The 25,166-nt window shown below is 43.7% G+C and overlaps 1 protein-coding gene and 2 long non-coding RNA genes across 9 annotated transcripts; 2 read left to right on the forward strand and 1 right to left on the reverse strand.

The window, feature by feature from the left end:
• Positions 1–5,514: 5,514 nt before the first annotated feature.
• On the reverse strand, positions 5,515–10,162 carry LOC127342111 (uncharacterized). Of its 2 annotated transcripts, XR_011755193.1 has the most exons (6): positions 9,753–10,162; positions 9,429–9,495; positions 7,749–9,237; positions 7,469–7,581; positions 6,071–7,370; positions 5,515–5,938 (listed from the first exon to the last, which is right to left on the reverse strand). It is a non-coding gene; the product is annotated as an uncharacterized lncRNA (long non-coding RNA). The 2 variants fall into 2 exon arrangements; XR_011755192.1 differs by having other exon boundaries at positions 7,469–9,237.
• Positions 10,163–10,557: 395 nt separating this feature from the next.
• On the forward strand, positions 10,558–13,638 carry LOC127342112 (uncharacterized). Of its 6 annotated transcripts, XR_007876227.2 has the most exons (8): positions 10,560–10,891; positions 10,964–11,928; positions 12,043–12,110; positions 12,263–12,313; positions 12,549–12,621; positions 12,796–12,916; positions 13,046–13,105; positions 13,218–13,637. It is a non-coding gene; the product is annotated as an uncharacterized lncRNA (long non-coding RNA). The 6 variants fall into 6 exon arrangements; XR_007876229.2 differs by having other exon boundaries at positions 10,558–10,891; positions 12,043–12,313; positions 13,218–13,638; XR_011754072.1 differs by having other exon boundaries at positions 12,263–12,621; positions 13,218–13,636.
• Positions 13,639–22,203: 8,565 nt separating this feature from the next.
• LOC127338332 (signaling peptide TAXIMIN 2) lies at positions 22,204–22,835 on the forward strand. The gene is made up of 2 exons (XM_051364493.1): positions 22,204–22,443; positions 22,540–22,835. Exons 1-2 carry the CDS (start codon positions 22,319–22,321, stop codon positions 22,661–22,663), a joined length of 249 nt encoding a protein of 82 aa, XP_051220453.1. The 5' UTR covers positions 22,204–22,318; the 3' UTR covers positions 22,664–22,835.
• The last annotated feature ends 2,331 nt before the right edge of the window (positions 22,836–25,166 follow it).

Consider the following 25,166-nt stretch of genomic DNA (forward strand, 5'->3'; position numbering starts at 1 on the left):
GCCGTCACGGTTCATGGATTTCAGCGATATAGCAAGACTTAGAAACAAAATGCTCACAGGTGTGTACATCTTTTTAACTTGTTCACACTTCTTATAATTTCAGACTATGCAGTTTATAACTTTTATCCATTTCTAGATGTCATTGGGATAGTTGTGGATGTCAGCCCTGTCAGATTCCACAAGTCATTCGAACGGAGCACACCATGCCGAGATGTCGTGCTGTTGAACATTAGGTAATCTACAATTAACTCGGTTTAATTACTGCTTCTCATTATCTGTTAGCTACATGAGTGTTGATTTACAGATGGGAGTTTATTTGTCTGCGCATATGGGATCGACATGTGTCACGACACATGACAAAGTGGCGACGTGCCGAAGAAGAAATGTGTATCTTAGCTGCCACCCTCCTTGAGGTCAGCACGGCGCAAGGTATGTAAGAATATAGCGTCCACTTTACTACACCTTTCAACTTGCATGGTCGTTCTAACCATCACATTGTTTTCTAAACTTTGCAGGGGCTTTGAAAACAATAGACGAGAGTCAGATTTTTTTTGAGCCCGACAATCTGTTGGCTAATAAGCTTGCAGCTTATCGCCTAACACTTGGACCAAGACGTCGATCCATACTGCGCCGGGTCTGGGCTTTAGTACGACACAGGCTGACAATGGGGTACTACACCAACCTTCGCCTTGGGAGGCTATAATCCTGTCGGTTTGGTCTGGGTATCTCGAAAATGTATGTGGTCCACTCAGATTTGTTTCCTCGTGGAATGGGCAAGGTTCAAATGACATGATTTTGCTTATCAATATTTGAAATTATACTACTCCATAATCGCGTTGTCTTTAAAACAATATGTGTGGAATATGCAGTATATACTACGCATGGTACTCATGCTCCCGGCTACACGACGATACTTTAAAAAATGTGAGGCAATAAAAATAGCAAATGTCTGTCAACAATATTCCTTTGAGTTATCTACTGCATCACTTTGGAACCGTCCCAGATTTTCTTCACGAAATCGTTAAACCAGAGAGGCTTTCAAGTGCAATACCTCAGGATGAAAATATCAAGTGCAATACCTCAGGATGACAAGGACATCATTCCCAGATTCATAGGTTCAGCTCTGTGCCTCGGCAAGTTGCATGGCCATGAAGACGATGTTGCCGAGGCATCCCTCGGGAGCATTGGCTACATCCGCTGCTGCCTGTCTTGGCGCAATACAGTTTGGTCGGCCATTCCGTATGTTAAAGGCTGAAAGCATAAAAAAATTATTTGTCATGGTTCCTTTTCTTCTACCAATAAGTCTTGATGTCATCAAACTATACTTATATTTCTACCAATAAGTCTTGATGTCATCAAACTATACTTATACCACTCCGTCACAACAAAAGTAAAGTGAAATTGTCCTGAAATAACTGTGAAAAATAATTCTAAAGCAGCAAAACCTGGTACTTTTGGTCGATAAAACTCATTTAATTATCTACCTGCTGGCAAGGAAATGAACACAATATACATGTAGAGCAACCAACAGAAATTATGGAATACTAATGTCTTATTATGGAATACTAATGTCTTATTGTAAAGCAGCAAAACATAACTTTTATTCGATAAATCTCATTTAATTATCTACCTGCTAGCAAAGAAATGAACACAATATACATGTAGAGTAAACAATAGAAATTATGGAATACCAAAGTCTTAAAGGGAAAAAAAACAAAGATTATACAGCTCGAGGTGGTTGAGGCATCATCTACTAAGATATTGGGTCGTCGGCATAAATGAGAGACATGGTCACCTATTTAGCTGATGGCATCTTCTATGATGATCGCCCAATCCTGCCATGGCAATGTTGTAGCAAGCCCTGAAGCCAACAATGACCTGACTCGCATCCATGGATGTGAATGGCTGGCCTAGACACACGGGAACCTTGGTGTAGGCAAGAGAGAAAAATACATAGGGTCTGTTTGGATGAAAGCCCCAGGCTGACAAACCAAAAAATTGGCGTTGACCAAGTTGTTGGTCATCGTTTGGATGAGAGCCAATTATTTGGCGTGCCCACGCAGGCTTCTCCTCTGTAGTACAATTTTACGCCCGCAGTTGGCCAAATCGTGGGCAATGGAAAGCTTCGCCAAAATATTGGTTGGCCCGTGTCTTGGCGGGGCAAATCTGGGCGAAAATCAAACAGGCCAATAGTTTCCTTAATGCCGAGGTTCCGTGTAACATTTTTCAGTCGCCTACATAATCATAGTTTTATCTTTTTAACTATACACTTATATTTAGAATATAATTGTTTGTGCAGATCAAGTCCTTTGTGGTACTGCATGATGCCATAGAAAATGCCAAGGGGCTAGGTGGGCTTCTCATGTACTAAGTTCAGCGCGGAAGAAACTCTTGTGAAGCTGTGCATGCGTGTTCCAAAACTGAGTGTGGCTTTGGACGAGGAGTTTAGGCGTGCGTCTATTCGAAATTGTGGTGTGTAGACTTCGTAGGTTGTAGTAATCTATGTTCTTGTGTGGAAATTATTAATATATTCTTGTGTTGGTGTTGATACTAATTTATGTGTCATGTTTTTAGGGTGTTCAACGATGAATGATGTTCATATTTTACCTTTTTTTTTATACTAGTATAAATGCCCGTGCGTTGCTACGGGATCAAAACAAATATATGTATAAAAAATATAACCTAAGGGTATTATATTCATGTGTCTATTTCTTAACAATGGAACAATGAACATTATATTCGAACCATGCATCAACATATTGTTTACATATGTGAAGTCCCTATCAGGGTTTGAAGCTATGGATGGCAACATCAGTAGGCTTAACTTCCTGTCACTTTTAATCGCATATGTGTACATATCATAAGTTTACATAATAAATTCATGTTTGCTCCTGAACACAAACACAGTGTCCAAAATATTCGGGTGGAAACCTCACCGGAAAAAAACTGCAGTGATCCAAGAGGATAACTGGACTCACACCGCTAATTTCTGCTCTTTACAATTAAGGGAAAGAAGAAAAAATGAATCGAGTAAAGCGAGAGAACCTTGAATCGATATATGAATAAAGGCACGGAGAGTCTAAAATCTATATAAAAAAAAGAGTAAAGCCAGAGAAGAAAAATGGTGCTCGCTTGTTCTTGGGCGGTCGCGGCGACGTCTATCTGCTCGCTTGTTCTTGGGAGACGGTGCGTCCGCTGCGGTGGCACTGGATTCTCCCCAGCTGGCTCGCCGTCCATTTCGCGAGCGCAAAGGCCGATCTACATTAGTACGGGCGCCGTGCGGAGCTAGGGTAATCATCTTCCACAACCGGCCACTATCTGCCCGCTCGCCCCCACCTCCTGCTCGCTCGTCGGTCGGCCACCACCTTCTCGCCTGCCCCGCGCCACCCACCCTCTTGCCAGGGAGCTATCTACATCCTACCCCGCGTGCCGCCCAGCAGTCCGCCGCCGCAGCCGCGCGGCTCCGACCCCGACCACCGGCCTCTCTACAGTCTCCATCTGGCCGAAGGAATTCCGACACGTGCATATCACCGCCCAACTCCTCACCAACCTCCACTCGCAAGGAGTCTCAGGGTGGACGATGGGCGAGAGCCGGGCGATGGCGCCGCCCCAACCCTCCCCAACCTCCACTCGCGGCGTGTCTTCTCCCAGCCTCCCGTACAGCCGCTCGACCCTCTATGGAGCTCGCTGGCGCAGATGCGCAGCTCTCCCCAACTTGCGCGCCGCCCCATCTGTCACGCCTCACGCGGCGAGGGAGCACTGCTGCCCAGGTGTTCCCCATTGGGAAGAGCAGGCTCGAGGCCGTCCAGTGCACCAGCGCCCTGCAAGTCCACTTCGCGCCGCTTTGTAGTTCAGCTCGTGCCTCCCACGGCAGCTCACCATCTGCTCAAATGAACCGTTGCTTCTGCTGATATGAATTGCACGGCGTCTTTAAAAGTCAGTCCGTCATCCGAACCGTGCGGCGTGCTGCGGCAGCAGCGGGATGCTGCAGCGAGAATAGAGGAACAGGGAAGCACGGCTGCTTGAGGATGAGCAAGGGCGATCTTACATCCAGCTGCCCGCTCTCGCTATCGGTATGTTACCACTCTATGTAGTATCTCAATAGCAGCGATTCTATTTGTCACACCAATTGCTTACATTTGAACAAAAAATGTCCCACCAAGTGGAAAGTTCAGAAGATGAAACCACTTTTAACACTTGGAAACTTTTTGTAGTCACTTTGATCAGAAGGAGATTGTAGCTGTCAACGACAGTTTCATTCAGTTTGGTTGTAGTGTAGGCGTGGCACCACATATACTTTCCATAGCAGCGGAAAGTGGTGTAAAAGCATGAAGCAGTAAAGATACGTAGCATAATACATAGCACAGAGTAGGCATTTGGAAAAGATAGCTATTAGATGATTGCTTCAAAAATACACTAAAAACTGAGCTGAATGCATTTTAGGTAGTAAAACACACCCAGAGATGATACGGCATGGATCAGATATTACGATAGGAGGACGATAACAGGGCAGTCCATGAACAGGCGGGTAAACCTGTAGGCAGTAGAAACCTGAGCATGAGAGTATCCGTTAGAATTTTTGTTAGAAGGGTATATGAATGACATAGATTAAAATCAAAACGAAAAAGAGCACGATAATATAGCTACAGAGAGGCATATGGATAACCTGACACGTCCGACATCAACAACAGGAGAGCAATAGCAGGTGTACCAAATAGATAGTCATTCGTTCTAAAATCTAAACCCACATCACATAGCATAACAGAGATATGCATGTCTAATCAAGTAATCAAAATTATATGCTTTTCTGGCTTGCTTTTTTCTGAACATTTGCAATTTTGATAGTAGAGATTGTTAACTAATGTAGGAAAAAAGAAGAGAATCAGTACCATCAGGGGGGCTCGACGGGCCGTGTTGGCACCAAGTATACGGCCCCTAAGGAAGGTAAGTGGAAAAGCTGAACTTCACTCCGAAAGCTGAGATTTGTTGCACCTTATATTCTTATAAGCAAAGACCATAAGCTTATCTTTGGTAACCTGACGAATAAATAAAAATTAGAAAAGCAAAGGAAGAGCTGATTTCACAGAGACCATAGTCATTGCAGAGTAAGGTGATTGAAACAATCAGAAGCAGTATAAAGACAGAAGAAAATAGAGGGCTATAGTATAGCATGGAAATGGTTACTAACAGAAAATATAGATAACACAGCCATTGCATGTTTGCTGACAATTAAATTCAGTAGTTGACACTCCTATTGGGCCAAACATAGTTTCAGTTTGCATGGTTCATGTCTCAGATTCCATGTTTAGATATATGGAAATGCACTAACGAGAATCAGTAGTAAATTTAGAAGAAAATCTAAAGAGAAAAAATCAGCTAACAATGACGTGTCCAAAAATTAAACGAATCAGAAAAGAAAACAGTACCATATTAAATGAGAGACCTATGAGAATAAGATGCAATAATTGGTTGATCACAGAAGATGGAAAACTGCCTCAACGAAACACAATGGTCCCTGTCCACGCTTTGAAGGTGAAAATGTGTATCAGGCTATCAGCCGGTAAAAACAGATGGCTAGGTCTATGGCAAACGTGGCAAATTAAGCTCAGTCCCTCCGGTTCATATTAATTGACTCTAATATGGATGTATCTAGACACATTTTAGTTCTAGATACATCTATATTGAAGTCAATTAATATGGATCGGAGGGAGTAACATAATATTGCTATTTTTTTACCAATTGGCATATTAGGATATGCATCTAAGTTTATCCATTTCTTATTGTCACTTTCTAAGATTGTTTCCTGTGGGCCGCAGGTGACACCACACTGGCCTGGTCGTTTCATTGTAATCACTCTTCCTGCTGAACTGAGATAGTTGTGATGATCTCCACCTCTCCTGATCGTTTGCCTTGGTGCGTGCTTCGCCCTCAGGAGTTTCTGCATGCACAATCCCGGTGAGGAGATATGAGCTCATTTTCATAAATTACCTTTTTGAGACAGAACTAAACATGAAAACTTGGTGATGAATCACAACACCGGCCTGAAGGATTAGAGAATATCAAATTTTACCATTGTAAGGTCCATTGGCACGGAAACAACTAATGTGAGCTCATGTAGTACCGCTGCAAGCTTCTACAGACATCATGAATTAAGTGATAGTTTGAATAAATAATATGGATCAATCAAGAATTCAGGTCACAAATGATTAATACTGAACACTGTTAGCGATACATGCTTGGAAAGCAATGATATGTCACAAGTCGTTAACATAATGCTATTAGTATGTCAGTAAAAAAATCTTATTTGGTGACCATGCTTCAAGACTGGCCTATTTTTTCCAAACTCTAGATAATCTAAACGGACACTTTTGAATCTCTTAATCTCAGCTCACACTTTATCTAAATACTGAGTAGTATATGTCGATCGTAGTGAGCGAATAGCGTGAAATAAACATTTCATTTGTTGTGTTGAAAGCAGTGTAGAACTTCATCAGGTGATTTATCCTTTCAAATTTATTCTCAACCATCATTCCTAGTGAATTTACACTATCAGCTTGTCACAGTTCGATGAATCCTTAGCATGTAAGCGCTGACATACCATATGAGAAGTATACATGCAATGATGACCATATTTAAGGGAGCTGGATTCTAAAAGTGCCATAGACATCTCCTGCTTAGGAGTTAGGAATTACAAAACATAGGTAAATAATTTTCTTCTATATAAAAATTAGAAATCTCTACTACTTAAATTAGTTCAAGTCTTTGTGTGCTTCCAATTGGATATGAAAATAATTGTAACTGAAGATAGTTGTGCAGCCATTACATACCAGCAAGTTTCAGTCAATGGGAGCGTGTAGGTTTAGATATCTGAAGACAGTTGTAACTGAACAAACATGGATCACTCACTGTGAATTTAGTAATCCATGGATGATGAATATTGTGAAATCGTATCACTTAGTGTGCATTACTGATTCACATTTTATTCAGTCGGTTGTGAATTTCGTTATATTGTGAAATTTTATCACTTAGTGTGCATTACTGATTCACATTTTATTCAGTTGATTTTGAATTTCGATATTGGTGTGAAAAGTGATCTTATCTGAACCCTATGGACACTGAACTAAATTATTTCTAACCCAGCCATTGGGACTCTAAACCACATCAGTTGGGCACTGTTGCGGGTGCTCGTGCAGAACCGCTGGCGAGCTCTGCGGCGGCTGCGGCACGGCAAGCCTGCGGCTTGGGTATTGCGGCGGAAGCCTGGTGGCAAGGCCAAGCTTCTACATAATGAGCGGGAATGAATTTGGATTACCAGTACCACGGTCTTGGTGCAGATGTGCTCCTCGATCTTCTTCTAGGCGCCGTCAAACCTGAAATCCACACAAATCAATCAGCTAGTTCAGGGACTGCAGATTAGCTAGTTCAGAGCAGAATAGGACATGTCTTCATGGCATGACGCTGTACTGACCTGAGGAGACTGTCGAGGAAGCGCTAGTGCTCCTCCGGGCACCATCTCTCCTTCGGCTTAGGGAGCTTTCCTCACCTTCCCTCTGTCCGTCCTGCCAGACCTACTTCACGTTCCTACATGTAAGGATCTCAAAGATGTAGGGGTCCTGAAGAAGACGATATCTGGTACTAACTCAATCCCAGATTCCACAATGTTCTAGAACATCAAAGAGGTCCAACCATCCAAGCTGGCATTCTGTATCATCGATATAGTACCATGGGAGATTAAGGTAGATGAAAACCTGAAACTTGGAAGTGCCGGCATAGGGGCTTCTTCCATGTCAACACCAGATATTCTGGACGTATCAAAAGAGTAAACTGAGTCATACTGTGCGTAAATTTGAGCTATTTGACGTCCACCAAATCCCAAACTTAATGTTTAAGCATGCACATCTCTCTAAGTGCTAGAAAAAGAAGTGCAGGTAACAAGACACATCTCATAGCAATAGTGACTCGGGAGGAGGGCTCACATTCTTTTCAGAATTATTAGTACGAGCCTCACGTACAGCTCAAATACATATATTTGGGAGAAGGTTTATCAATACAACAAAACATTAACACACCTTTGCATACTGATAAGAAAAGTGTAACGCAAAAGAATATCTAAAGAGAATCAGGTTATGCATCCAATAAATCCTCCGCTGCCAACACTCTAAATAACAAAATCTCATGTCCAGTGATCTGAAACCTAAGATTCCGCAGGACGAAACGTGTAATATATGTGGCACCAGATGTTCTAAAATCTAAATCTGCTAACCAATCGAAGAGATCTAGAGCACATGAGCACTTTAAATAACATGAAACAGGACTAAGTTATCCAACGCAGCTACAGTCTAATCCAATCTGGCGTGCACGCACAAGCTTCCGAATCCCCCAAAATAATTTTGCTCCCCTGTGGTTACATCGGTATGGGTCGGAGGGGAGGATGCTCGCCTGACCGGTGATGAAGGAGAGGCGGTCGGATCCCCTCTCGGAGCGAGCTGGAAGGAATAGGACCACCACGGAAGGCGGACTTGGATGGGGTCGTCGCTGCCGCCGCGGCCATGACCAATGGCGCCGGCTTGGCCGGATCTTCGCTCGCTCCTACGTCCCTCCTACCTCGCCGTCGGGAGACCGACCCATTCCTTTCGGTCGGGATCCTCCCCGGCCACGCATGTTAGGGCACCCAAGATCTCTGGAGGAGGGTGCGAGGGTCTGTGGATTTCTCGAAATCTAGGACGTGGTCAGGGGAGGTGATGGTTACTGTGCTTTATTGGGCTTGGCCCATTTGTCCGCGTGCGGGGCGGAGCAGAGACGACCAAGAACTACGAAACATATTGTGGATGGCAGAATAAGGAACCACTTTAGTTATTTCTGACAAAACAATATTCAAGATTGTAAAATAAGTTGCAACACGAAGTACCCAAAACTTGATGATGATGCAGAGTATAGCCATGGATAGTAAACAGGTGCTGCCATGTTGTCAAAGAAAATCTTTCCATCCTCTTGGTGTGAAGAATGATGCCTATTTATGCAATATCACAAACATGTATCCATTCTTATTATTTACCCTATGAACAACAAAACGACTGTACCTGTGCGCATTCTTAGATTTCAACTGATCGGGTATCCCGAGACCTATAAAAAATTACCATCAGCTAATGAAAATTTCAGGAAAATGCTAATCTTGACCTTCAGCATCATGCGTGCAGCTTGACAGATACTCTTAAATGTTTGTCCAATTGACCGGCCCTGGAACAAAATACATATTCACACTCCATGTCTTAGATAATGATTTTTTAAAGAAATTGTAGCAATTACACAAACTCCATTTACATCAACTGCATTTTTTTCTTTTCGACAGCCAATACCACCAGATACAGTAAATATGGTATCTCCTAACAACAAGGGATGTAATTAATATGTAATCAGATGGTGGTTACCTTGATATTCATGTGGATGTTAAATTTCATCAGTTCGTAGATCTCCTCACATGCCTTTTTCAACAGCCTGAACCTCACATAAGTCATTTTTCAATATGAATCAGTGAAATAGTGTGTATGGCCTACATAGAATGGGAAAAAAGTCATCTATCAATGTAATCAACTGGTACATGTATATATGCCAATCTATTAGTGCACAATGCCATTACCAGTCTACATCATCTACATGTTCATCGAGGAGTCATGTATGCACTGAAGCACTCTTGGGACTTTGGCAGGTTTCTCTCGTAATACGTATGAATCTAGCGGACTTAGGAGTAGTACCTCATGGTCATGTGGGAGCGTCCACTTAGGCAACGCGCTCTTGTAATTCTTCTCTTCATCAATGATGGCCGAACGAAGACGAACGACTACGGCTGTAGGTCAGGGAGGATCAGTTCTACAAGGAACTGCAGGAGCGGCATACGGGTTGCATCTCGAGGTCGACGAACTGATCGGGGAGGAACAATTGCTTGATCTGGTCAGGGAAGTTTAGGGGGTGGAGATCCGGCCGCGCGGACGGGGAAGTGGACCGGAGGTAGATGACCACCATCGTGGAGCGACATACCCCCTCTGCTCCCGTTCGTCCTCTGCATCTCCAACTCCATGGCCGGCCCTCCGTCCAACCCTAGCTAGGAAGCGGCGGCGCTGGTTCCATGGTTCGTGACTCGTGAGGGAGGCGATGTAGTATTGTAGTGTGTGCGATGGATTTGTTGGGCTTGGCCCATTCGGCCGCGATAACGCGCGACGAAGTGGGACGACGAAGGTGTTTGACGTATTGGCAGAATAAGGTACCCGTTCCTTCTTTTTAAGTAGTGTAGATGTAGATTTACATGTTTTGTTACCCGTAGCAACGCACGGGCATCTTCTCTTTCTTAATAGATGGCCCCATTTTGCTGGTCTCTCAGCGAGCCACGTCACCCCAAATTCGTCCATGCGGTCAGGAACGATTCCTTCGCTCGGACGTCACAGGTTTCCCTTGCTTATAATCGCCCATGGGCTTGAACATATGGTTCGGCGTGGGCTGCAACAGATGGTCCAGATGGACGTGGGCTGCGCTACGTTGTCCCACTTTAGACTGACATGGGCTGGGCTATGTTGGCCGTTCTACCCGTTCAACGCTTAGACTACTCGGAAGCTTCGCTCGCCCTCCACGTTCGTCCCAACAAAAAAAAAACCTCTATTCATCTTCATCTGTCATTGCCTGCGACCTTACTCCTCCCCACAACTGCGCGGCAATTTAATACTGATACATCCCACCATTCAAACCAATAAATCCAAGGATTGACAGAGTGAAAACTGCTCCGTGGAACTCATCCGTCGCCCTGTTGTTTCTAGCTTAAAAAGCAAGCCATGGTGCCTGCTGCGCCCACACCAATTACCGAAGCATGCTTGCACCGCCACGCCGAGTGGCCTCCTAGCTGGTACCTTCCCACTCCCCATCCTACTTTCTCCTTCTTTTTTTGTTAAATCCCTCAATATTCCTGATCTTGCAGGTTGATGCATGCTCCGGATTTTATCTGCTCCTATCTCAAGCCGTCGGGATTTATTGGGATTTTCTATAAAAAAAATAGTCTGCTCCTACCTCAGACCTTCCGGATTTCTTTCGAAACCCATAGGATTTCTTGGCTTGATTGACTTCTTGGTCCGCCGTTCATCAACGACACTGCACATCGCCTTCTTCCATTGGTAAGCATACTCTAATCTCCTCTCTTAATTTAAATTGGCTGAGAGCATTCACCTTCCACTTTCCTAATTGTGATGTACAAATTTATTGGTTACCCTTCGTGGAATGCATGTGTTCAAACATATGGACTACAGACTACACCGATAGTACCTGCTCCTTTTCAGTTTGGTGTGGTCTGTAGGCCACACAAATCCGTTTGCCTGTGTCTGATTTGCAATGATACTGCATTTCTGTCTCAAAATACCCAACCTGGTAGCCATTCCGTCTCCTTTTCAGTTTACATGTCTCCGGTTGCAAAGATGAATCAGGAAACTTGGACAGCAATTGCTTTCTCTACGGTTACTGATGACCTGCTGTCCATGCTTCTCAAAATATGAAAATAGAACCTTCACAGCATGTGATCACCCTCAATAATGCCATTGGTAAAACTAAATTATTCCATATAGAAATGAAAGATGATTCATCATCCAGGTTCCCTATCAATTATATCATTAAAAAGAGCTTCTCAGTCGACAATGCACAAAAGGTTAGACAATTCCATGTTATCTGCATATTTTCAGGCATCTAAAGGACATGAAAGAATTAGCAACCCATCTCCAATCATAAGTACCTAGAGGTTTGCTATCAATCCTACAATTTAAGTTACACACAGGTCTTGAGTAATCTAATGTTGCATGTTTTATCTTTTAGTTGTGGTGTTTTCCATGTCTTATCTCAGTTAAAGAGCCGTAGCTCTGCGAGACCGATCTTCTCATGGAATTTTTGTTGTTCCTGGTAAGACTGAATGCTTAGTCTCGATTTGTTTTTCTTGCACTCTTTCTTCCAGTTTGGTTCTCTGGACTGTCGGCATGAGAATCTGTGTTTTGTGCTGCTGCCACTGTTTTGCAGGTAATGTTAGATATGGGTTACAAGAAAAGAGAGATTAACATGTGTATACACAAGAAACTAATGTTGCAGTATGAATTTCTCTACCTTGAGATCAGTTTTCTCTTTCAATGTTGCATCCGGAGTTTCTTTTCACATATAAAATCTTCCCTAAAATCTTATGGCTCATTGTGAATCAGGATACCTCAGGTGATAACTTTATTTGAACTAATATGCTATGCAGGTATCTATAAGTTGCCTTCATTATTCCTTCCTTCTCATGGTATAACAGAAGGTGACTGCTTCTTTGATTCGTCAGCTGTCCAGGCACTTTGCCAAAGAGAGAGACGGGCATTCAGTTTTATCCACCACCATAGATGTACTCATTTAGTGTTCTATTATCAAGCCATAACATAGCTCAGATCCACAATTTAGTTTGGTACAATAGGAATTGAGTTTGGACTTTGGAATTATTATTATATGTAGATTGGTATGCTTCATCTTTGCAATGAAAGGTTGGGTATATGCAGGTTCTTGAGGTGTGTTGGAAGTTGGAAGTAAGGCTTATGTTGCAGGATTTGATGATGAACGAATTAGCTCGAGGTATATTTCTGCACAACTATAAAATTTATAGCGCCACTATGATATAATTTGTGATGTGTAGACTCTGGTGTTCAGATAAGGGTATTTTCCAGTTTTAATTCAATGTGTTTTAGTTTACAATGATGCCCTGATTTCTTTGGATTCAACATGAATTTCATATGGCGTTTTTTACAGCCACTCTACAGCAAAAAGAAGCATTGAATTTCCAAAAAATGAACCAACAAGCAAAGAAAGGTAACAGAAGATCAACCAGCTGGGAACTTGATCTTCAGATCATAATACGACCTAATCAAGAGTATGTACATCTCCTCATATAAATATCAAATATCACATTTTCCATTCTCATTTTTCATACATCTTCTCATATCAACTACCCAAAATCTCATTTGCCACTCTCAATTTTCATCCTCAAACATCACTTCAGGCAATAATGTTGCAGCAAACATCTAAGAAAGACAAGAGCATAAACAATAAAATAACATAGGTATTATAGCTTTTCATATACATGCAAAATTATCCAAAAGTTCAGTATATCATAAACACGAAGACAAAAGCATTACCTTTCTAATACTTCTGATTTGTTAAACAACATGCAGGGCACCATCAACCACACATGGAATAACTCAGAACTGCAGTCAATTCTACCTAAATTAGTGATATGATTACAAGATTTACACGCTTCTGTTGTGATCCAAAAGAACTTGAGATGACCCATTGGTGTCTGCATGAATAAATACTGGGCATCAACTCTTTATGGAAGTTTTAGTTAAATTCTATACCATGCCAAATCCTTCATGTACTGTTCATTTGCCAATAGTTATCACTTCTCTATCGATATTCGCAACACCATGTTTGTCCCTGCATAAATGTTTGTGCAACGAGGTGTCATGGCTCCTTTTTCCCCGCTATTTGCAATTTTCTAATTCTGTAGCATACAAGAAACACTAAGAACTCAGATTGCTTCTACACCTGTTGATGGACATTTACCTCATACTGCCCATCATACAGAAATGGAACATATTTCGAGGCCCTCATACATATTTTTCTAATATTAATCTATATATACATGTGTGATGCGTTTATTGTGTGTATCCAGCATGCCAATGAGGCCCGCCGCATCCGTGCTTCCACCTGTACCTAATCGCTAGAGAGAATATAACAAGATTTCTATTGATACAATACAAAAACTCAAGCTGATCAAACGACCACTTCATCTAACTTTACAAGAGGGTAACCAGGGGGACCTTCATGTGCTGACATCAAAAGCATACTTGGATCAGACCACTTCTTCACAGTGAGTACATCAAACAAGGAAAGAGAAATGTCACGGCCATTCTTTCTGATGACTATTTTGTTTTTACACAAACACTGAGTAGTTACCAGTGCAATCATCAAGTACTCAGATCATGTAATAAACTCTTTATCAACTTCCAAATAATGAAATGCGCTGCCTTGAATCAAATATTTCATAAAGCTATGAAAACATATATGAATTTTTATTCTATACATTGCTACAAAAATCTCGCTGCAACGCGCGGGGTATCATCTAGTTTTACTAGTACGTCAAGAAGTTTCGTCGTCACGCGGTACGTCGGTTTCGTCCACCCCATCGCTGCACATTTTGCACTTTAGCCCCTAATGAGTAATGACTTGAAAAATCGTCCAGCACTTCAACCTCCCTTCATTTTCCCAAACCCAGGGCGCAACCCTCCCTCCTCCCTCGCGCGTCCTGCGCCGCCGCCGCTTGGAGTCTTGGAGAGTGGAGCCCCACTTCTCCAGCCCTCGATGGCGACCTCTCCTGCGCCAACCTCCTCCCGTCGTTCCCTGTCCTTGGGAACGCCAGATGCCGCCTCCGCGACGTGACGCCGCCGCCGCCCCGGAGCCCCATGCTTTCCAAGATCTGCCTCTTGTTGGCGGCCGCCAGCAGCCCCTTCAGGGAGCCCCGCGACTCGGCGTCGTCCCTAGGGACACCCCATGGCGATGACGGTCGGCCGGCCGCGGTGGTGGACGGGAGCCACAGGGACGACGCTCTTCTCGGCGCTGTGCTCTGCTCCCACCAGCCACTCACCTTCCTCGGCCTGCACCGCACCGGTAAATCACCATCACGTCACATGCCTCCCTTTCCCCTACCTTACTGAGTAATTGAATCGGTTTTATGAATCCCTGCAAAAAATATGAATCCCTGCAAAAAATCCCTGCAAAAAAAAAAGAGAAACATAATCTTATGAAGAAAATCCTGAACATATGCTGTAGTTCGTGTTGTAGTTCTTTTAAGACAATCAGAGAATTGAACAATGTGGTCAAGTTTTCGGTGGCTTTGGTAGTCATGTAGTCAATGAAAATATAGTCATTTTTGGCTACTTCCGATTACAAACTAAATGCAAGAAAAATGCTTCACGCACCTTCTTCATATAATTATGGATGTGTCATGCTCAATCAAATGAAGTTGAATCAACATTGCCATCTATTCTTTCGATGCCAATTTAATTTGTCATGGCCTGCTGGACATATATATATCATGCAGCATATATATGGATGGCACAATGATTACATTTTTTTAATGAAGTGAGTGTTGCCTAATACTTGCTCTTCATTTTTATTTTGTACACGTCAACTGGAGTTGACGTTTATTATGATGCAGTTGTTGGCTTAGCAGATGCAACTACTCTCTTCTGTGTCGTAATACTTATGTCTCCTCTTTAACATAAACATGCTACTATTAAAATTATAGACTGGTGTGAAGTACTGATATGTTAAATCTTTGTTATGTATTTGTTAAAATTAGATGACTCATCTCCTATGTTTTCTGAAGAGAGTCATCCAAGTGTATATATGGCTGAAGTATTAAATATTCTTTTTTTTTTTTTCATTTTTATAATTCCAGGCACTTGGGGTAACCATTCATAGGCTGGTCAAATCATGTCAAGTTCATTTGTCTGCAGACTTTTCAGGTTATATTGTTGCTCAACCATTTATAGAGTTAGTGTCTCTTGGAAGTGTCCTCTTTCTTGCATACGGTTGACACTACTATCATTAGCAAATAACATTAGGCATTGCCATGTGGTATAGAAAAATGAAACAACTGTGGTTAATCTTCTTTCTGTTCCAGATACATCCAATCAAAACCTTCAGGTTTGGAGCTTTCTTTTTTATTTTTGGGTCAAATGATGGAGAGGTCTCTTGGGTTGCTCATGCAAATATTTGTGAAGCTGTTCCTCACCATGGAGGTGGGAAATTTTGTATTTCCTTACTTTTCTTTTCAAGATTCATGGTGTGTGGAACTGTGGTTGATTGGTATGACATCTGTACATGGAGCATGTTGACATGGAGCAGGTTGACGTGTTGTATTTCCTTACTTTTCTTTTCAAGATTCATGGAGCAGGTTGACGTGATCTTACTTTGCTTCATCTTCAGAGAAGGCCATGAGGAGTCCAGTATGAGAAGTTGATACCCATATTTCCACTATTTAGTTCTGCAGCTATATGAGTACTGATACTAATAAAAAAGAAAGCTAATTCAGAAGATTGTATGACATTGCAAATGTGTTGTCTTCACTGAAGCTCATTCAGAAGGCAGGCTACAATAAAATTACTGACAAGCCGGCTGCACTTGAGTGTTAAGCGATGTTTCTGAATCTGTTCTTGAATCTTGTCAGTCCGATAGGTACCGAGCGGCTCGACAATATTATGTCATATTAAGCATTGAACAGCTATATGCATCTCTTTTTTTTTCTTATTGCTCGCTTCTAGAGGTTGCAAGTACTAACATTATATGTGTTCCATGAAAAATAGTGTTCCATGCATATATGTGATTTTGAAATACTAGCTGTAGGATGCATCTATTTTCGATAACTTCACTGCAGGAGTCTCCTACTGCTTAATGGATTGAAGAAAATAGGTAGTTACAGCATTTAGATAACTGCAATCTTGGGCATTTTAGTTTCGTATTCTTATCAGTTTATTTTGTCAGCGTGTCTTCACATCGGCATCTGATTCAGTTCCTGCGAACAGAGGAAGATGCTAGAAGCTTTGGCGTCGGGAACTCTTCCACGACTGCATGTTATATTGACAGCAATAGCTGCTTGATGCCTCTACTTGAGCGATTTAGCATGGCGTGGAGAAAACAAGATGGAAAGGATTAATGATTGTGTCCATGAGTGTGCTTTGTTGCTGGTTCGGGATATTCTTTGGAGAGGAGACTCATCAGCTCCTCTATTGTTGATATGATAGGTATTTCCATCTTTTGCTGATACACATCTATGTTATGGGTGCCTGGTTAGTTAGTTTTTCTCCCTTCAATGTTGGTACAATGAGGACATGCAAAATATGGGCTTAATTTCTGAGATGAAAATTTAGTGTGGATGGCCATGTCTTTTTTTTGCGGGTAGTGTGGATGGTGTCTACCTCCCTTTCAGAACCCCCTCACGGACATCCATGTCGCGAGAGCGTGTCAATGTGCGTGCAGTGCTGCGAATCGTGGAGGGACAGGTGCATGGGGATGACACGAGTCGGTGGGAATGGGAATAGGGATGTGAAGCGACTATCCTTGCTGCTTGGGGAGGGGGGATCGGAACGACGACGACCGCGTCGGGGAGGAGTCTGTGGAAACACAGAATTCAGCGAACAAAGAAACGAACTGAAGTAATGAACATGATACTGGAATTACTTTGCTTCGTTGAGAATTCTCTTGGCCCTTCTATTTTTTTACCCATCAGGCACTATTTTATTCACATGTAAAATTTGGGCCATCGATGAGCCTACAGAACAGATCTCCAAGCATGTAGTTTTTAAAATAAGCCAAGGATAACGACAAGAAAGACTCATAATTTTCCTTTGCACGGTGCAGAAAGATGCACTACTAATGATTTACTGGAGCTTTTTGGTCGTCTTTGGCTGATGTTTTCCTAGGTTTTCATCCATTAGAAGGCCTAAATAATTCAATGGTTATGATTAGTGCTACAGTATTTCTATTATTAAAAAAAATCCACTGTGTTCTAACTTCTAGATCCCGTATAGAAGACATTTGATAACATGTCTATGTATTTTAGTTTGGCTCCCACTACTATCAAGCATACGTGTGGAAATACTTGACAATGAGATTGATGAGATATTTTAGCAGGTTGGTGACATACCAGTGTAGCATTAGGGAAATCTTCATCAGTTGCTTCCTCTCTTTTCCTAAGAACAAGATGCACCTGTAATTATTTAACTCTATCTCTTTATGCAAATGTCCAACAGGAACAAGTTAAGTTCTTGATTGGCAGGACACACCACCTCCTCCGCCGGCTAACTAAGAGAAGCCTGGGTTATCCGCAAATTCTGAGTTTAGTCATGTAAAATAGTACTCCATGTATGTGGATTATTTTAAAATACAAATGATAGATGCATCTATTTTTTGACAACTTCACTGCAGGAGTCTCCTACTGCTTTATGTCTTAAAGAAGATATGTAGTTACAATATTACATAGCAGCCATTCTGGCCTACATGGGGAGGAACACCTTTTACAAGTTTTACAAGTGTAATCTATGAATATACATCACAAGACATTTACTATGCTCCTATTGTACTCTACAAATATATATACATCTTTTTTTTTCCGAGAATACTAGGTAGATACCATTTTCATAGTAGCTCAAATAAATGTACCTGGTACCATGAAAGGAATAGTTACCCACTTAATACTTGCAAATACTGGACCTTAAAGAAACTGTACTTTAAGATCTAGAAAGAGTAGCTATATTCATGTGAATAGAGCATCAGATTTGATACAAAATAGTTTTTAGTGGTGCTCGTTCCCTTAGAATAACAAGTTAGTTTAGGATAATTTGAAAGCATGGAAATCTCACATCTATGCAAAAATAAAGAAATTAGTTCTGTGTAGATGTGCATCCTGTGTTTGATTCATGAATAGGAATTGCATTGACATTGATTGCGCTAGAAGCTACTTTACTTTGTCAGCCTCGTAAACTTCACCTCATCTTATTTATGCATTTTTGCATATTGTTAGTTTTAGTTGTGGTCTGGTAAATGGTGCTGCATAGTAGTTTAAATAAATGTATCTGGTACCATGAAAGGAATGAGTACCCAAAAAATTTATTTTTTGAACAAGAGTATTAATATTTGCCATGCTAGACCTTAAAGAAGTTGTACTTTAAAATCTTGAAAAGAGTAGCTGTATAAATGTGAATGAGTTGGTATATTATAATTTAAAATCATGGAAATCTCTCATATATGCGGAAATAAGGTGATCTTATTTGTTAGCAGGCACTGGAAGTGTTTTATACCACTTCAGTATGAACTTTTGTTTGTTATTGCTTTTATAGAGATACACATGACTTTTCTCGATAACTCAATATATTTCATCAATTGAGCGTTCCCGACTCGAGCCTCTCCATAAAATTCTGATGAAACATTATCTTTTTTGGGTCAGAGTTGGCTTTTTTTTTCTACTCATCATTGTCAATTACATTGCAGGTATGATCGTGTAGATGTGTCCTTCAGTTATTCTTAGATGGATTCACTAGACTTTGTACATCGTATATTAAAGAACACTGAATGTTTAGAGATAACAGATGGCTCAGTTAACTTATTTTTTCTGTACCACAGATTTTCTATCTGTGTAAGCTTCTAGGATGTCAACTATGTTCTTATTTGAATTTTGGGGTGCATCATTTTTCTTGGGAATTATTTGTATTTTTATTGATTTATTAATATTTGGTTATGCTTGAAGGGAAGAATTGTGGTATTTTTATGGATCCACGAAGCACAATGGCGGCACAATATGCATGGTGAAAGTGGTGAAGCTGATGGGCTGGTGAGGAAGGGGTGATAAATGCATCATTGTCATTGCTTTGCGGTTATCTGATTTTTACGTGCGTGTATCGGTGACAGAAAATATATAGTACAGATAAGTAACCCAAAATATGATCTTTCCCTCGGTTGGACGATATAGTCATTTAAATATTAGAATCTTATTATATGTTCACAAGTGAGATAAATAAAAAACATCTGAGATTTAAAGATTCTTCCTTCACATATTTTAAACATACCGGGCTAACATTTTTTAGGTCCCCCTTGCCCAGTCAAGGGCTGTGCCATCGTATGGAAGTTTTCTAATAGAAAGGAAGGATATATATTACTTATACTAAGAAAGGGGAGAACACATATTGGGTGTCGTCATGCTAGGAGGCACTTCTGCATTGTCCATAGTCCAACTATTTCTTGCTACTTATTTTATAGTTTGGTGGAAGTTGCTTAAAATATTGATGTTATCCCTATTTTGTAATTGAGTTTGGGCATATTTAACGTACTCATGTCTGTGTTGTCCAATTTTTGAGCATATTCTTGTATTTTTTCTAAGTTAGTATGGAAATTTTAACTAAAATGTTCAGATATGATTTCTTAGTGTTTAGTACTTATGCTATTTTCACATTCTCGGGAGACACATTTCAATGGGCTATTTTTTAGTTTGTTAAACCTAAACTCCTTGCTTGATGACTAAGAATGAATGTAAGACTCATCTTAGGGCATCTCCAACGGGGCGACCCATCCCGCGCCGCGCGTCCGGATGGGTCGAGCCGGACAAAAAGCGGCCCAACGCGGGGATGCACCGCAAAGCGGACGGCGCGGCGTCGGAATGACGCAAACCCGGCCCAAATCTGGGCTAGGTTTGCGTGGCGCAGATGGCACGCGGCGTCCACTCGCGTCCGGGCGCTTGTCGCCTCGTCTCCCTTGGGCCCACCCGTCGGTGATTGGGAGGCTATTAAATGGGGGCGGAGGGGATCTGTCCCTCCACTCCGATCCCACTCCACTCCCCGAGCGAAACCGTCGCCATGGCCCCGGCGACGGTTCGCTCCGGAGCCAACGACGACGAGGCGAGCAAAGCCGCCGTCCTCCGCCGGCGGCTGCGGCCATCCGGAGGAAACCGAGGCGGCCTCCACATCGGAAAGGACGCCGCGGCGGCGCGGCATTGCCGCAACCGCCGCCGCCGCCGCTCGAGCCCAAGCCCGAGTCCTCGGAGGAGGACCCCAACCTCCGCGCCGCGCTGCTCATCTCGGCGGCGGAGGAGGATGCGAAATGGCCGCACCTCCATGTGGCCATTCGCACCTCCGAGATGGAGGAAGCGTCCGGCGGGAGGTGGAGGAAGCCGAGGCACGGGAGGCTGTACGCCCGAGCCCGCCGGGCGCGACGGGAGGAGGAGGAAGCCAAGCGGCGGTAGGAGGCCGGGCGCCGCGCGGAGGAAGCGATGGTGCGAGGAGCAGCGGCGGCAGAGGCGAGGCGCCGCGCGGAGGAGGATCGACGCCGGAAGGCCGGGCGCCGCGCCTCGCGGAGAGAGGAGCGCCTCGGGGAGGAGGCGGCGCTCCGTGCGCCGCCGCTTCCTCGGGTGGCTCGGACCCCCACTTGGCACAGGAGGAGGCCGTGTGGTCTCCGTGGCCGGAGTCCCCGGCGCGCTCGAGCCACAACGGTGCCTCGCCCTCCGGGGACGTCGTCGACGCGACGACGACGCCGCCGACGCCCACGAGGGCTAGGCGGCGCACCGGCGGCCGACGCGCCGTCGACCAAACCCTAATAGAGGGTTTTTAGTTTAAATTTTAAAGCCCATATAGAGGGATTCTTTTGTTAGTTATTTGCCCAAAATAGGGCTATGTACAAATTTGCCAAAAATAGGGCATATGTTTAATCAAATTTCGTTTAAATTTGCATTTTTTACTTTTGTTTTTCTTTTTCTTCGATTATGCGCTGCGTCCGCGCGTTGGGCGCAGCGTGCGACTCAAACGGACACGCGGACGCGGGCCGTTGTCCGGGTGTCCGCGCGGCCACCCAAACGCCCAAAACAGACGGCCCAGCGCGTCTGTTTGGGTCGCTCGGCTGGAGATGCCCTTATGTAGAGTTGTATCGCTAGCCTTTTCCAGTGAGAGGCATGTAATGGCTACTTACAAGAGGATAGAAACAATTTATAATAAACGGTTGTATGCATTGCAAAAAATTATAAATTGTCACTATAGTTACTATACAATACTTATAAAAAAAGCACAAAGTGTACAAAAGAGAGACACTATACATTTTTTATTTCCTTTTTCATTTTGTGTTATTGTCTAATATTGTTGCACTTTTAGGAGTCAATTTAGTATCAGCAAATCATAGTACTTTTATGGCGCAGCAAAATGAAACCACATCCTTTTTGTGTTTTGTTTTCCCGTGGCAACGCACGGGCATTTTACTAGTCAGTTAAGAAAGCCCTATTTTCCTTGCGGATAAGCGCCGAAATGTAGGACCAACTGCTGATTCCTCCGTGTCTCATGTTTGTTTTTCTTCGAGGGAAATCGTGGTCGTGCTCGTGGGCCCACACAGAGAAGCAGAGCACCGACCTCCCGTCCCAACATGGGCATAAATCAAGCGGGCCAGCCCAGTCACAGAGCCCGCGGCGAGCATGAAAGCCCACCGCTCCGCCAGGCCCGCCAAGCACGAACATGTTCGGTTCCGCTCCACTTCCCGGAGTGGAGTCCCCACGCCCGCACGAACTCGATCGAGGCCGCCAGTCCGAGTTCAGTCCACATCGTTATTTAGCAACCGTTTGGTTTGGGTTTCGAACTTGCAAGTTGCAGGATTCCACAAGCACGTAGGGCCGGGTTCGTACCAAACCGCGGAAGTTCAACCGGCGGGAGGAGATAGACGACTGATCACCGATCGATAGATAATGGGGGCGGACGGCGACGACGACGACGGCTGCCAGTGCCGGCCACTGGGGCTCCTGATCGGCCTGCCGTTCGCCGCCCTCGCGCTCGTGCTCTCGCTCGTCGGCGCCGTCGTCTGGATCCTAGGGTGCGAGCGCGTCTCCTTCTTCTCCTGGCTGCGAGTTTGGTTCTCTTCAGTTTTGTCACCATAACGCGTGGTTGTCCCTGAACTTCCGTTTTGTAGGTCGGCGCTGAGCTGCCTGTGCCCGTGCTGCGTGTGCTGCGCGGCGGCGGCGAACTTGGCGGTGAGCCTCATCCAGATGCCGGTCAAGGTCATCCGCTGGTTCATCAGGCAGATCCCCTGCTAGCTACGTAGCTCACAGGCACACCGGCTATATATATGGGCTACGTTTCCAATGTCACCGTAGCAGTTCTCTTGTCTTCAACCTCATATTTTGTGAACGAGAAACCGGCTATGTCGTGCTTGTTTCCATTTCCTTCTAGCACACAGGACAGGACATGAGTGACAGTACATGCCCATCGATGGAGTTCTGTTTTGCCCCTTTGATTGTCCCGGACTCCCAGTCTGCCAGAGTGCATATTTCTCTATTTATTTTTCTCTCTTTGTCTGCAGACACATACAACTCGCACAACAGTAGGATCAAGTTGTTGTGCTTTTCATGGCCCTACCTAAACAGACATCTTCCATATATTTATTCCTACAATGAAATTGTGACACCGTTGGTTTGTGTAGAATTACCTATAGACAACCGTGTGCTATTCTGAATTTTACGATTCGAGTATGGTATTGACTAGTGATGTCGTGATGATACCCCGTCAGTCCCCCAAGGATTGGTCGTGCCGTTAGAAATTTAAAATAAAACCCTGCTATTTGTGGAAATCGACTCCCAGTCCATCTTTTAGGATATTTTATTCCAAGTTCCATAACATTTCAACTATTTTTTTACTTTTTAGTAATACCGTGTGAAATACGGAGTAACTACTGTGAAACATGCTACAAGAATTTTAAGTTTTAGAATATTTCAAGCATGTTTCACTTTAGCAAAACAATTGCTGTTGCGTCCACTTTGAAACACATATGAATTGAAATAAAGAGAAAAATGAGGTTTTCTTGTCATAGCTACAAGATTCTCTCCCAGTAAGATAACAAGACATGGCAAATCGACCTCCGAAAGCAACAAAACGAAAGCCAAGATTTTGTCCCCGAAAAATGCCTACCACTAGTGACCGGAGTAAAACGTATGCTATTATTTTCTCTCCTTGTTCTCTTTCCTCCACCCTACCAGTAATTCTACTGGCACCTTTACAAACATCGTACATCAACCCATTTTCATTTTGTACCTTATTTCATTTTTTTGCAGGTATACTTCATTATTTGCATCTCCATGTAGGCCTATCCCAGATGACTACCAGGGTGATGATACCTGGGAAGCCCCCCCCCCCCCCCCCCGCTCGAGTTCGAGTCCCGGTACTCACTCGCGGGTGCGTACGCACCGTGGCACTTCTGTGCGCTCCTGTAAACTTAATACAATGCCGCCAAGGGCTAGTCCTGGGGGTCTCTTTTTTTTATGTTCCTCAATGACCGCAATGTAGAACACCTTACAAGACCAATCCAAGCATAAACTTGACCAATCCCAAAGGTTTTAAGCACGACCTAGCCACCTAAATCAGTACATGGAACCCAAGATCCTTAAATGCATTGTGTCTAGAGACACTCTCAGGAAGCAAGCTTTGAACACATGGGCGGACCTACAGGGTGGGCCGGGTGGGCCGTGGCCCACCCCAAGTTTCGTGAAATTTTTTGACTACCCTAAATTTCTGACCACGGAAACGGAGAAAGCCAAAAAGGGAACGAGAAGACCAGAGACCCCTTCTCCGCTCGACCTCCTCCAGGCTCCAGAGACTGCACGAACGACCAGAGACAGTGTTGGCGCCGCGGCGGCCGATCTCCCTGCCGGGGAACGGCCGTCGATCCCCTTTCCCCGCCCTTTCTCCTCGCCGGGACGCCGGCTCGCGCGGCGGCGGTCGATCTCCCTGCCGGCCGACCTCCTCCTCTCCTGGCCGAGCTGCTCCTCTCCTGGCCGATCTCCTCCTCTCCTGGCCGAGCTGCTCGCCCCCTGCCCCCCTCCGCCCTCGGCCCTGGCTCGTGCAGGTTGGAGTTGGACAGAAATTTCTCCGCCCTCGCCCGTGTATACTGGCTCTGTGCTAGACTGCTAGTGTTTCTCAGTCCCAGTGACTTCTCTGTTTGCCTTTGGCAAAAAAAAATTGCCCTGTATAGTTGTATTAGAATCATTTGATGTTTGTGTGTAGCAACAGTGTAGATTGTAGAATTAGAATAGGTGATATATGATTGAAAAATGAAAATGGCAATCAATATTTTGAACTATTTGTATTGTAATTTTGCAAATTTCATATATATATTCATCCTATGTGGTGCGTGTGTGCGAGTGTGCGTGTGTGCGCGTGTGCGCGTGTGCGCGTGTGTGCGTGTGTGCGTGTGTGTGTGCGTGTGCGTGTGCGTGTGTGCGTGTGTGCGTGTGTGCGTGTGTGTGTGTGTGTGTGTGTGTGTGTGTGTGTGTGTGTGTGTGTGTGATGAACTTCAATGTTGACAATCTTCAATGTTGACAATCTATTAGCTATATATGTTACTCATTTAGCAAAGTTTATCACATTTAGGGGAGTTTCAAAACAATTATTTTGAGGTGCGCCCACCCTTCAATTTTTTCCTGTGTCCGCCACTGTTTGAACATTTCATATGTTTCTTCCATATATTTTCTCGCCACAAGATTAGGACCACCAATATGGAACATTTTCTAGGCATGAGATTATGAATGCCAATACGGAACAAAA

This window comes from Lolium perenne, chromosome 3, assembly GCF_019359855.2.
Source record: "Lolium perenne isolate Kyuss_39 chromosome 3, Kyuss_2.0, whole genome shotgun sequence".
Classification (NCBI taxonomy): domain Eukaryota; kingdom Viridiplantae; phylum Streptophyta; class Magnoliopsida; order Poales; family Poaceae; genus Lolium; species Lolium perenne.